Here is a 14,249-nt window from a genome sequence, read left to right on the forward strand (position 1 = left end):
ATATATACAGAGAGAGAGAGAGAGAGAGAAAGAAAGAGAGAATCTCTTTTCTGAGGGAAAAGAAGTGAAAATTGAGAATATCCATTATTTGAGAAATGACTCAGTTGTGGTTTGTGATTATGATAGAATATTATTGAACTATAAGAAATTATGAGCAGGATGCTCTCAGAAAAACCTGGAAAGACTTCCATGAGATGATGCAAAGTGAAACGTACTGTGTAGAAAGAAACAACAATTTTTAAAGATGATCAGCTGTGAATGACATAACTTTCCTAAGCAATACAATGATCCAAGGCAACCCTGAAGGACTTATGGTGAAAAATACTCTCCATAGTCAGAGAAAGAACTGATGGTGTCTGAATACAGATTGAAGCATACTTTATTTTGCTTTATTTTCTTGAGATTTGTTTGGTTTGATTTTGGTTTTGGTTTTGGGGGTTTTTTGGCCTGTTTTCTTTCACAACATGACTATTATGGAAATGCATTGCATAGCTACACATGTACAACCTATATTTGAATTGCTTGCATGCTTAATAGGGAAAAGTGAATGTGTAGGGAGGAAGGAAGGGAGAGAATCTGGAATTCAACGGTTTAAAAAGGAATGTTAAAATAGTTTTGCATATAACTGGGGGAAAATAAAATGCTAAATAATTTTTAAAAGAACAAATAAAAAGTAATGACAAATAGATGGTTTCAGAAAAAGTTGGAAAAAGTATATAGGAACTGATGCAGATGGAATGAGCTGAACTAGGAGAACATTGTAACAATTACAGCAACAGGGTGGAGCCAAGATGGTAGAGAGTAGACAGGTCTTTGAACTTTTTCTGGCTTCCCTCAGATCAACACCAGATCAAGCCTCTGAAATGATTTTGGAGTGACAGAACCCACAAATATTTAGAGCATAACAAATTTTCAACAGAAAATATTTTGGAAGAACTTCAGGAAAAGTTTGTCTCAATCAGGCAAGGGGAATAAGGCAGCCCAGTGCAGGCACAGGAGTGCCCTCTGCATAGTAGGGGAATCTACTGGGAGGCTCTTTGCCAAAATTCAGCAGCATTGGGTACTTTGTCATGGTTTCAGTCCTGTCAACAGACTAGTTGTGAGGCCTCCAACACAACTACAGAAGGCAAACAGTGAGCCCCTGGAGTCCAGCATAACACAGGACTTGGCCATGCCTACCCAGTATGGGAAGGAATCCAGCAGTTCCAGGCTCCAGGCAACATGAAGCCACAGTGGCCTATAGAGCAAGCTTGATACAATCTCTTCTTTGCCCTAAGAAAAGAACTCAACCATTAAAAATGAGCAAAAAGGCATAGACAACTTTTATGGATGTAGGGAAGAATAACTCTCAAACCCTGAGGACACTAAAGGCAAAACATCTCCAGATGAAGCCTCAAAGAGTGCTATAAATTGATTTCTATCCCACAAGGTTCTCTTGTAAGAATTCAAAAAGAATCTTAAAAGAGAGTTAGATCATGTAAAATGTATGGGATTACCTGCTATCGGGGGGAGGGAGTGGAGGGAGGGAGGGGATAATTTGGAAAAATGAATAAAAAAATAAAAAAAAAGAGAGAGGAAAATGGGGACAAAAATAAGAGTCAGGCAAAGGAAACACGGAAATTATCTGAAGAAAATCACTCCTTAAAGAATAGTTTTGTTGCTATGGAAAACAAAATCAACTCTTTGAAAAACAGAATTTCTGAAATGGAAAATAAAATTCAATGAACAAAACTCATTTAAAAGTTCTTTTGGTCAAATGCAAAAAGAAATTAAAAAAAAAAACTAATTGAAGAAAATAATTTACCAAAAATTAGAACTGAAGAAATGGAAGTGAATGACTCCATGAGACACCAATTATCAGTCAAAAAAAAAAAAAAATAGAAGATATATGCTAGGGTATAGGACTCTGCCAAAAGGTAGTACAGAGCCCACCTTGACTTTTGGTGCACAATAAGTTTTCTGCCATGTTGCAGAAATGTCCTTGTTGAGCAAGGAGCAGTATTGTGCGGCTAGGAAAGAGAATAGCCTGAGGGTCACAGTACAATTGCTGGTAAACAGGGATGCCTTGAAAGGGCCTCTCACCTGTGAGTGAGTTGCTGAAGTGGCTGGGTTTGCTCTCCTCCCATTGGTAGATACCATGCACTTGCAAAACCCACGAGCTGCTTCTCTGGTGATTGCATATTGCTTCTTGTTCATGTACTGATCATGCTTGTAAAAATGTATTATCAATAAGGCTATGCTGCATAATAAACCGGAGCACTTTTCATATTCTATGAGGCTCCCTGCCTCATTCCTCTCATTTCTGAAAACAAAGGGCTCTTATACTCTGAGCTCTCAACCAGGATGGCCACAACAACTAGCGCCTGAGCAGGGATTTGAAAAGAAAGGAGCCAGAGCAATCACTCAATGGTCAAGCACTTCTGTATGGTCAAGACAACCTCCAAGAGGACTCCAGAGAGAGAGCCTGCTGAGCTATACTGTTTCCTGACTAGGTTGAGAACAGTGGAGACAGTAACTAATGGGGCAGAAAATAGGCACTCTATTCCCTTCAAACAGAGAAGCATATGTGAAGACTATATACAAATGTATAAAGGAACAGAGGTGCACAGTTCAATTAGGAGACATTACGAAATTCCAATTTGCTTATAAAGTTTCTCCATGGCTGCCTGAGGAAGGGTGTTATAATTGTGAGAGATGAGTTGTTTTTGGTGAACAGCTCACTGCTTATAACAAGCAATGCTCAGGAGAAATTTTAAAAAGTCATTTTACCATATATAATCTCATTAAACAAAGTCTGAAATCAGAACCAGAAAAACAGGTCAGGAAATTTGTAGTTGGAGCACAGAGAGATCTGATTTTTAGTAGGTGTCCCTCTCCTCAGCCTGAGGATGATATTGAATGGCCTCCTCTTCCACCACCCTCATCCCTGCCCTATTCTTATGTTTATTCAGATCTACAGCTTTTCAAAGGCTCTCCTAACCCAAAGCCAAAAAATGAAATAAGAACTGAGGAAAAACAGGATCAGAAATATAAAACAAAGACCACAGAGTCTCCTCGTAGACAAAAAGCAAAAGGCAATCAATTATATCCTATGTTTTCCCTCCAAAAAGTTTTGCAACAGGCAAAGGAAATCAAGGAGACAACCATGAATGGGTGGAAAGGATTATATCCTAAAATAGAGGAAGATGACCTTTTAACCCAGGACAGAGAAGACGAGGACATGAACCACTTTCCTTTAAAGCTGTAGCTCAGCTTAAGGATTCAGTTCACAAATATAAGCCATAACATTTTTTGCTATATATTACAACTTGAACAATGTCATGGGCAATTTTGTGTCCCAATGATTGGGATTACCCCAGTACAGGCAGTGTTCTGGATAACAAGAATTTTTAGAACAGATTCGGTTGACTGCTGTCCAGGCTGCTCCAGGGACAAATGTGAACTTATATTTTGAGCAACTTAGTGGCACTGGGGCTCATGCCAACACCAGAGAACAAATTCATTTTACTCAAGAGTCATATCTCCGAATATCCCAATGTGCCCAAACAGCATGAAGTAGGATTCCAGTAGAAAAAGGTGAAAAGGAAACCTTTACACAAATAAGACAAAAAAACTGGGGAGCCTTTCACTGATTTTGTTACTCGATTACTGTATGCTGTCACTAAGGCCATGGGAAATGTATGAAGGGTAGATAGGATTTTAAACGTTTTGTTATGGGAAAATTGGAACGCATATTGTTGTAGAGCAATGCTTGGACTTAGAAGAGGTCAGAGATGTGACAGAGTAGGTTCACAAGTATGTCAAGTTGAGTTGATGTCAGAATATGTGGTTACTGCTAAGAAAGGGCTTTTTATCTAAAAGAAAAAAAGAAGGAATTGCTAGGATATAGGACTCTACCGAAAGGAAGTAACAGAGGCCACCTTGACCTTTGGTGCACAATAAGTTTTCTGCCATATTGCAGAAATGCTTTTGTAGCCCTCGTTAAGCAAGGAGCAGTGGTGTATGACTGGGAAAGTGAATGGCCTGACAGTCACAGTACAGTTTCTCATAAACAGTAATGTGTTGATGGGGCCTCTCGCCTGTGAGCAAGTTGCTGAAGTGGCTGGGTTGACTCTCCTCCAATTGGTAGATACCATGCACACACAAAACCCATTAGCTGTTTCTCTGACTGGTGATTGGAGATTGCCTCTTGTTTATATGCTGTTCATGCTTGCAAAAATATACATCAATAAGGCTGTGCTGCATAATAAACTTGAGCTCTTTTTCATATTCTATGAGTCTCCTGTCTCATTAAAATCACTTCTGAGAACAAAGGACTCTTATACCTTGAGCTCTCAACCAGGATGGCCACACAGATGTAAAATAGGAAAAACAACTAACTGTAATGTTCTCTGGTTCGGTTTTCTTGGGGGTCTCTGGGCCTTCTTTTCAGTTCACTAATCACCACAAGAACAGCCAGGTGTTAAAGTCCAAATCCTTTATTGTCTCCTTCAAAGTCCTATCTCCTTCACTTGGGGCTCAGCCAGTTTTCTGGAGGCCTTCCGGAGTCTTGGTTTCAGTGGAGAAGTGAAGAAGGAAAGCCTGCCACCAAGGTGGTGTGAGATGAAGTGAATGAATCTCTCATGAATCCAAAGGTTTGTGCTTCAGCCTCCAGCCACCACAATGGAATGAAAAGTTGTACAATGGAATAAATCCGTCTCAGCCTTTGAGGGCTGTTATATTCTCCATTATCATAGGTGTGAATCTTATGGAACTATATTAAGTACTCAGTACATGTACTGAACTAAAGAACAATATTAAGCACCATGCTAAACTAGACAACCATTGTCTTTATGAATTCCACTGACTTAGCACCTTATAAGAATCCTTGTTTCAAGTTCAGAGTTCTGGCCCATAACATCTCCTGTTTTCTTTTGTTTTAGAACATAGGTGGTCATGCCCTCCCTGACTTCTCAAGGAAAACCCCAAAGAGGAGGTGATCATGCCTTCCCTGACTGCTCAAAAAAGGGGTGAAAACACCAAAAAGGAGGTGATCACGCCCTCCCTGATGTCTCAGGAAGGGAGATGAAAACACCAAAGGAAAATGGGGAATCAAATCAGATTAGTGAGTTTCTGAAGGGTCTCACTTGAAACAGGTATACTTAAATCCATCAACATGGAATATATTACACATAATTACATAAATTACATAAGCACATAGTAACACAGGCTAGTAGTGATGTGACAAATAACATGAATCAACATGAATTATACATGTCCATAAGTCTTAGAAATAGTCCAAAAGGAATCTATTGAACATTACTTCATGTGTGTAGAGAATCAATAATTCCTGATGTTGAAGTCCTGCAATAGTCTCATCATGTGTTAGAGAATCCAACAATTCCTAAAGATTTTAAAGTCCTGCAACAGTCTTATCATATCTCAAAGAATCCAATGATTCCTGCTGGTTTTAAAGTTCTGTAACAGTCTCATTATTAACCATGCTCTTTCAGTGTCAGATATTTCTTAGGTCTTCTCCTTTGTTTTGAAATTTTCCTCTTTTTCTGTCTCGCTCACGGTGTTTGTTGGCACCCATCTGATTCCTTCTTCATCTGTAGAAATGCAAACAAACCCTTTCTCCCAAGCAGTTAGCCTAGATAGTCCCTTCTATTTTACCACTTTCTAGATCTCTCCTCATCATATGGCAATTACATTGGAGCTGTTTGCACTGGACGCTGCCCTTCTGTTGGATTAAAAATTCTATATATATCCCAATTGTAATCCCTTTCTCTCATCTGATTGCTTCTCTGCCAAAAGAAACTTCTAAAGATTCTCTGGGTGTAAACTCAGCTGCCATCATGCCCCACCTGTTTTTTGTTTGAGATTTTGGAGCTGGGACCTGACTCTCATTTCCCTGGGTCAATCTACATTCTGAGGCCCAGTGGAAACCTCAGTTCCATTTTGGACATAGGGTTTTAGGTCTTCTCTCACCCTATCCTCTTACTCTATTGGGCTTTCAGATGTCCTATTTTTCCACACTGAAAGCATCGATAATTTTCTCTGGAATTCCCTTGCCAAGAGGGAACTGTCTTCTCATGTTTTGCATCATAGTCTGGGTATAATAAGCATTTGTGCCCACTGTGGCACAGCATCTTATGATCTCCTCTAAAAGAGCATCTTTGTCTAGTCCCCATATAATTCTTCTGCAAACCTCATTAGCATTTTCCTTAGCCAGTTGTCTTATCATAATTCTTGTAGCTGCATTTTCTCCATTTGTTCTTATGACAGCTGTTTGCAGACATCCCACAAAATCTGCAAAGAGTTCAATGGGACCTTGCCCTATTTTTGTGAAGGCTTCCCCTCCATCTTTTCCTGGAAGTGAGCCCCATGCTTTGATTGCCGCAGTAGCAATTTGCTCATATGCTGCTATGGGGTAATTAATCTGTGCTGAATTGTCTGCGTACTGACCTTCACCTGCTAGCTGGTCAAAGGTGATTTGTACATTAACTCCAGTTTGCCTATTTCCTTGGACTTGAATCCTACATAATTCATGATACTCTGAAAGCCACAACAAGTTTTGTCCTGGTTCTAAACATGCCCTTGCTATAGATTTCCAATCACTGGGGGTTAAGATTTCATAAACCAAACTCTCTAGTAACATCTTAACATAAGATGATGTAGCCCCATAAAGAGTGCAACCCTTTTCAAGTCCTTAATTTTTTCCAGATCAAAAGGAGTGTATTTTCTCCTTTGTTGACCTGAAAAGTCAAACTCTTCAATCACAGGATACACATTTATTTTTAAATCAGATACATCCTGTCTTTCCTTTTTAGCTTTAACCAGTGCCTTTTGTAATCTTGTCATTCACTGCTTCATAGGTGGTGCTGATTGGGTCACTGCCCCTCCCCCTCCTCCTTCTTCCTCCACCCTTGAAGGGTTCATTGAGGGGAGAGGGTCAGGGGCTGGATAATGCCCTAATGGCTCCTGCTGTGAAGCACCACATTCCTTAATTTCTTTTTTTTTGTTTCCATCAATAACTTTATTATGGGTCCAGTACAAAGTTATGCCCTCCAGTGCCCTGGGCAAAGGTGGGGGGAGACAGGGACACCCAGCCCCCCCAGGGGAGCGGGCCTGGGAGAAGGCGGGATGGGGACGGGGAGACGAAGGGGCCGGCCTGCCGCCTGCTCAGCGGATGGTGTAGCGCACGTAGGGCACCTCCACATCCTCACCACTGTCATCATTGCAGCAGAGCTCTAGCACCAGTGCTTGCACGTGGCGGCCCAGCTTGCGCTTGGACACCCGGCTCACGATCTCGGTTATGGGCTTGTCCAGCCGCTCCTTGAGCTTGGCGGCCGGCATGAAGAAGGAGTAGAGCATGGACACACCCTGGGACAGCATCGTGATCTCCAGCTTGTGCTCTGTCTTGAAGTAGTCCAGGAATTGCTTGAGCGTCATCTCCTCGCCTCCAGGCTGGAGCCCCTTGACCTCGAAGCGATCCCAGAGTGTCCACTCGTGGTCATAGTACTTATGGCGGGGCGCCGCAATGGGCTCCGAGAAGCCGAAGAAGGGCAGGGCGAGGTTGAGAAAGCCGTTCTTGTAGGCCTCGAGGCGCTGGTGACCCTGCACCACCTTGTACAGCTCCAGGCACACCAGGCCCACCATGGCCGCCGTAGTCGTGGCGATGGCCGGGATGATCTTCCCCGCGATCAGCTTGCTCTTGTGCCGGTCGGCGGGAGGGATGTCATAGTTCTCAGCGCGAAGGTTGGAGGCTGCCACAATGAAATCCATGTGGAAGTTGCTGTCGTCATCCTTCTCAAAATCGATGGGGTACATCTTGAAGCCAGCCAGCTTCTCCGGGCTGGGGAGCATGGCCTTCAGCTCCTCCAGCTGGCTGTCATTGACAGACGTGTTGGCGCTCTGGAACTCCTGGTCAGAGATGTGGATCTTAACGCCAGACTTGGGAGTGAATTCGGGGACGTGCACGGTCTGGATGAGCGTGGCCACGGCTGTCTTGTCCCGAGAGCCCGCCAGCCCGTAGGTTTGCGCAAACAGGTTAGCCGCTGCCATGACATAATCCAGATGCAAAGGATTTTGGATGTCAAAAGTGAGAGGATGAGGACATCGCTTGGGTCCCGACCAAAAAGGGGCGCCAGAACTGGTCAACTGCTCCGGAGGGAAATTGTGCAGCAGCTGTCGGATGTTGTTGACATACTGGGCGTGCCAGTGAAGGCAGGCCCAGGCCACACAGTCAGCCCACGTGCGGGGGCGCTGCAGCACCAAGCTCCGCTGGACCACCTCCAGCACCTCCAGGGGCTGAGTCCCTGCCAGCCGCAGGGCACGCTCCATAAACTTTGGGTCTGTGAGGTACTGATTGACGCTCTCTGCTGGCTGCTTGAAGAGGCCTTCGAACTCATCTCGGGCCCACTGCAGTGTGTGCTCAATGGCGTTGGGGAAGTTCTTGAGAGTGCAGATGGGGATGGATTTCTCTGGGGGGTCTTGGCTGGAGCTGTAGGACTCGGTGAGGAAAGGGATCACCACCTGGACATTGCCCTTGGTGCCCAGGGTACCCGACTCCAGCAGGGGCTTCCGATAGTACACGCAATGATGGTCCATGTACATGCGAGCATCGACATTATCCAACGCATTGGTCACCCCATCCAGGGCCTGGAAGAAGTCGTCGTCGTAAATGCGCTCAGTGTCGGGCCCCACCCGGTTCTGGTGACTGGTCACGTGCATCTGCGGGTTCATCTGCCGGACGGCAGCAGCGGCGGTATCGGACTTCAGCTTCGTGACATCCCAGGGCCGGAAGAGGAACTGCCGGTTGAGGTTGGACTTCTCGATGGTGTCCATATCAGTGACGATGACCTCTCCGCCATCCCCACAGCCCAGGCCAATCATAGCAAAGTTCTTGAGCAGCTCACAGCCGATGGCCCCCGCCCCAACCAGGAAGTACTTCTGCTTGCCAAGCTTCTCCTGCAGGTAAGAGCCAAACACGGCCACTTGGCCATCGTAGCGGGTCTGGCGTGGGCGGCAATTGTCCTCCGTCAACACCTGCTTGTCTTCGGGCAGACACTCGAGAGCATCGAAGTACAGCCACTGCATGATGGGCATGAACTTTCCCGAGCAGGCCTTCATAACTTCCTGGGCGGCCAGGCCCCCGATGAAAGCGTTTATGGGGGCCAGGTCTCCAGCTGCCATGTAGGCTAACTGCCGCACCAGCTCCTCATTCAAATCCTCCTGCAGCAGCCGGGGAGAGGCCGCCGCTTTAATGGCCTGCGCCTGGCTCACCATCTCCGCGGCATCCGCCTGGTTCTGAGGATGAGGCAGCCGCCCTCGCTGGCTGTAGAACTGGTGGAGCGCCCGGAAGGCCAGGTGGAGGTGGGCGGGGCGAGAAAACTTGGCAAAATCAGTCATCACAAATTCGGGCTCGGCCAGGGACAGGGAAAGTGACTTAAAACTGATCTTCTTGGGCACTTTGACCTGGGTCACGATCCCACCTCGGACGTAGTCAGAGAATCTGGCTGTGTCGCAAATGCTGAAGGTGTACGGGCCTAGGACTTTGATCTCCACTGGGGATATGCCGTTAAGCTCACTCATGCCCTTCACCTCGGTGAAGGTGACAAAGTCGCCAGTCTCAAAGCCGTGCCGGGCCTCATCTAGGCAGGTCACTACACCCGGGCTGTCCTTAGTGACCAAAGAAACCATGGCGCTGAGCGGCTGCTCCCCATTTGCGTCTGTCAGGACCATTTCTTCACTGAAGTCGCAGAACAGCTGCCCGAAGAGACCCCGAGTGTCGGCCACCACCAGCTTGATGCCATGACCGTGGCAGAACTCGCCTATGTGCAGCTGCTCCTCCAGAGGAGAGTTGGTGAGGACAACCACTTGGAAGTTGCTAAGGAAGTCCTCCGTGAGAGGCCCTGTGTAGGAACAGACCGGAACGTAGGAGTTGAGCTCAGCCAGACGGGGTTGGGAAACCTCTGCCCGGTTCTTGCCCACGTCTTCTTCTCGAAGGTAGAACTGAGAAGAAAGATCAGCCCACTGGGCAGCCCCCTGATCATGGAGGGTAACAGCTTTGACGCCACCCAGGATAATGTTCTTGGCGATCTCAACTCCTAGGCCCCGGAGGCCAGACACTAGGACACTGGAAGTCTGAAGTCGCTTCATGGCATCGTGGCCTAGCACATAAAGCTGCCTGGAGTAGAGGCCCTCGTCGATGTCAGCCTCGTTCCCGGCCATTCCGTTGGCAGGTGTAGTGGGCACTTCAGAGGGAACAGGATGAGTAGGAGAGCAGTTAGAACCTGGTTTTGGCTCAGGCCCGGACACGCGACGCTTCTTGGACAGCGGGGAGCTGGACATCCCCTCCTCCGGCTCGAAGCCGGCCCGATTCCTAGCCTTCGCCTAGAGCTGGAGCTGGTGATGGAGCGGAAACCAGAGCTAACTGCCGCAGAGGAGCCCCGGCTTGCGTAGCAATGGGCTGAGCCGGAACTACCACATTCCTTAATTTCATCGGAATTGTACTTGACTCCTTTCTTGTCTAATTCTTCATGCTTTTCACCTAGTTTGTCTGTATCCTCTCTCTCTCTTGCACTTTCTTCTTTTTCCCTTATTCTATAACTTATATATAACTTACTTTCCTTATTCTATAACTTATTCTATAATTTCTATAACATATAATTTCCTAAAGCCAGTTGTATTAAGTCATATGCATAAAGTGTTTCTTTAGAAATTGAGTCAGGTCCATTATCATTGTAGTTGCTCTCCTATTAATTTCCACTCCTCTGTATCTAATTCTTTTTCCTTAGAGAACCAAGGGGATGTGTATTGTACTGTTTCTAAAAGTTCAACGATCTGTTCCCAAGTTACAATCAAACCTTGGTTTTTGATAAGTCTAACAATGCTCTCTACACATTTTCCTTGAATTGAAAAAGAACGTAATGTTCTCTGGTTCAGTTTTTTGGGGGTCTCTGGGGCAGTCTTCATTTCAGTAATCACCACAAGAACTAACCTGGAAAATGGAACCAGGAGAGGCAGTCTAAGAATTATTGGACTACCTGAAAGTCATGATGGAAAAAAAAAAAAGCCTAAACAGCATCTTTCAAGAAATCTACTATTTTAGGAGGTGATCATTGGATTCTTTCAATGGCTATTTTATCCTCTGCTTCTAGGACATCAGAGTAGTTTATGCTTCAGCTGAAGGAAAAAAACAAAACAAAACAAAACAAAAAAACAGAGATAATGATCCTGCTCTCAAATCAAGCAAGAACAACAACAAAAAAAATAGAATTAATTAAAAGAGATAGAAAAGGAAACTACATTTTGCTAAAGGGTACCATAGATAATGACATAATATTACTATTAAATATATATGTACCAAATGGTATAGCATTCATATTGCTAGAGGAGAAGTTGAGAGCTGCAAGAAGAAATGAACAGTAAAACTATAACTAGTGAGAGATCTCAACCTTATTCTCTCAGAACTAGATAAATTGAACCAAAAATAAGAAAGAAATTAAGGAGGTAAATAGAAGTTTAGAAAAGTTAAATATAATAGACCTTTGCTGAAAATTGAATGGGGAAAAGAAAGGAATTTACTTTTTCTCAGCAGTACATGGAACCTGCACAAAAACTGACTATCTTCGAGCACATAAACACCTCAAAATCAAGTACAGAAAAGCAGAAATAGTAAATGCATCTTTTTTCAGATCATAATGCAATAAAAATTATATGTAATAAAGGGCCAGGGAAAATGTGCCAAAATTGATTGGAAATTAAATAACCTAATCCTAAAGAATGAGTGGGTGAAACAACAAATTATAGACACAATTGATAATTTCATCCAAGAGAATAAAAATAATGAAACATCATACCAAAATTTATGGGATGCAGGCAAAGTAGTTCTTAGGGGAAGTTTTATATCTCCAGATGTTTACTTGCATAAAATAAAGAGAAGATCAATTTATTGGGAATGCAATTTAAAAAGCTAGAAAAAATTAAAAAAAAACAAATATCAAATCTGGAGTTCTGAAAATGAAAGATGATTAATGAAATTGAAAGTAAGAAAACTATTGAACTAATAAACAAAACTAAGACTTAGTTTTATTAAAACATCAAAACAGATAAACCTTTAATTAATTTATTTAGAAAAAGGAAAGAAAATCAAATTGCTAGTATCAAAAATGAAAAGGGTGAACATTCCACAATGAAGAGGAAAGTAAAGCATTAATTAGGAGCTGTTTTGCCTAATTGTATGCTAATCAGATAATCTAAGTGAAATGGATGAATAATTTAAAAAATATAGATTGCTCAGATTGATAGAGGAGGAAATAAACCACTTAAACAGTTTCATTTTAGAAAAAGAAATTGAACAAACTATTAATCAACTCCCTAAGAAAAAAAATCTCTAAGGCCAGATGGATTTACAAGTGATTTCTACCAAACATTTAAAGAACAATACTATACAAACTATTTGGAAAAATAGGGAAATAAAGTATTCTACCAAATTCCTTTATGACACTGATATAGTGTTGATACCTAAACCAGGTAGGGTCAAAACAATGGAAAAAATTATGGCCAAATTTCCTTAATGAATATTGATGCAAAAATCTTAAACAAAATATTAGCAAAGAGATTACAGCAACTTATCACCATCATATACCATGACCAAGTAGGATTTATACCAGGAATTCTCAGGGCTGGTTCAATGTTAGGAAAACTATTAGCATAATTGACTATATCAATAACCAAACTAACAGAAATCATCTGATTACCTAAATAGATGCAGAAAAAGCATTTGACAAAATCCAACATTCATTCCTATTAAAAACACTATAGAGCATAGGAATAAATGGAGTTTTCCTTAAAATTATCAGTAGCATCTATTTAAAACCATCAGCAAGTATATGTAATGGGGATAAATTAGAAATAGTCTCAATAAGATAAAGGGTGAAACAAAGTTACCCACTATTACCATTACTATTCAATATTGTATTAGAAATTTTAGCTTTATCAATAAGATAAGAAAAAATTAGAGGAGGTGATAAGGAAACCAAATTATATACTTTGCAGATGATATAATGGTATACTTAGAGAATCCTAGAGAATTAACTCAAAACTAATAAAAACAATTCACAATTTTAGCAAAGTTGCAGGATGCAAAATAAATCCACAAAAGTCATTATCATTTTTATATATTACCAATAAAATCCAGCAACAAGAGATACAAAGTGAAATTCCATTTAAAACAACTGTAGATAACATAAAATATTTGGGAGTCTACCTGCCAACACAAAATCAGGAACTATGTAAACACAATTACAAAATACTTTGCAAACAAATGAAATCAGATCTAATCATTTGGAATAATATCAAGTGCTCCTGGGTAGATTGAGTTAATATAGTAAAAATGAAAATTCTACCTAAACTAATCTATTATTCAGTGCCATATCAAATTCCTAAGAAATTATTTTACAGAGCTAGAAAATCTAACAAAGTTCATCAAATATAATAGCAAAGCTAGAAAATATAAGAACAAATATAAAAACAAAGCTAGAAAACATAATTACAAAAGGTTAAGAATTTCAAGGGTAATAATGGGAAAATGCAAATGAAATGACCTAGCTGTATGAGGTCTAAAACTATATTCTACAGCAGCTATAATTAAAATCATTTGGTACTGACTAAAAAATAAAGTGGTCAATCAGTAGCATAGGTTAGGGTCACAACACACTATTTTAGGTTCACAATATAGTAATCTAAGTTTGATAAACACATAGATCCCAACTTCTGGGATAAAAACTCACTATTTGATAAAAATTGCTGGGGAAGTTGGAAATTAGTATGGCAGAAACTAGGCATTGGCCCATACCTGAAATCCCATACCAGATAAGGTTAAAATGGGTTCATGACTTAGACATAAAGAGTCATCCTATAATCATATTAGAAGAACAAAGGATATGCTACCTCTCAGATCTATGGAGAAGGAAAGAATTTGTGGTCAAAGAAAAACTAGAGTACATTATATAGTGCAAAATGGATAATTTTTATTATATTAAGTTAAAAAGATTTTGTATAAACAAAACCAACGCAGACAAGATTAGATAGAAGAGAAGCAGAAAACTAAGAAGAAAATTTACACCCAAGGACTCATTTCTAAAATATATAGAGAATTGATTCAAATTTACAAGAAGATAAGTCATTCTCCAATTGATAAATGATAAAAATATGAATAGATTGTTGTCAGATGAAGAAATTTTAATAATTTCTAGTCATAT

At 41.8% G+C, this 14,249-nt stretch overlaps 1 protein-coding gene across 1 annotated transcript; it reads right to left on the reverse strand.

The window, feature by feature from the left end:
- Nucleotides 1-6,989: 6,989 nt before the first annotated feature.
- On the reverse strand, nucleotides 6,990-10,693 carry LOC141560559 (ubiquitin-like modifier-activating enzyme 1). The gene has a single exon (XM_074298960.1). It carries the CDS (start codon nucleotides 10,333-10,335, stop codon nucleotides 7,165-7,167), a length of 3,171 nt encoding a protein of 1,056 aa, XP_074155061.1. The 5' UTR covers nucleotides 10,336-10,693; the 3' UTR covers nucleotides 6,990-7,164.
- Between the last annotated feature and the right edge of the window lie 3,556 nt (nucleotides 10,694-14,249).

This window comes from Sminthopsis crassicaudata, chromosome 3, assembly GCF_048593235.1.
Source record: "Sminthopsis crassicaudata isolate SCR6 chromosome 3, ASM4859323v1, whole genome shotgun sequence".
In the NCBI taxonomy this organism is placed as follows: Eukaryota; Metazoa; Chordata; class Mammalia; order Dasyuromorphia; family Dasyuridae; genus Sminthopsis; species Sminthopsis crassicaudata.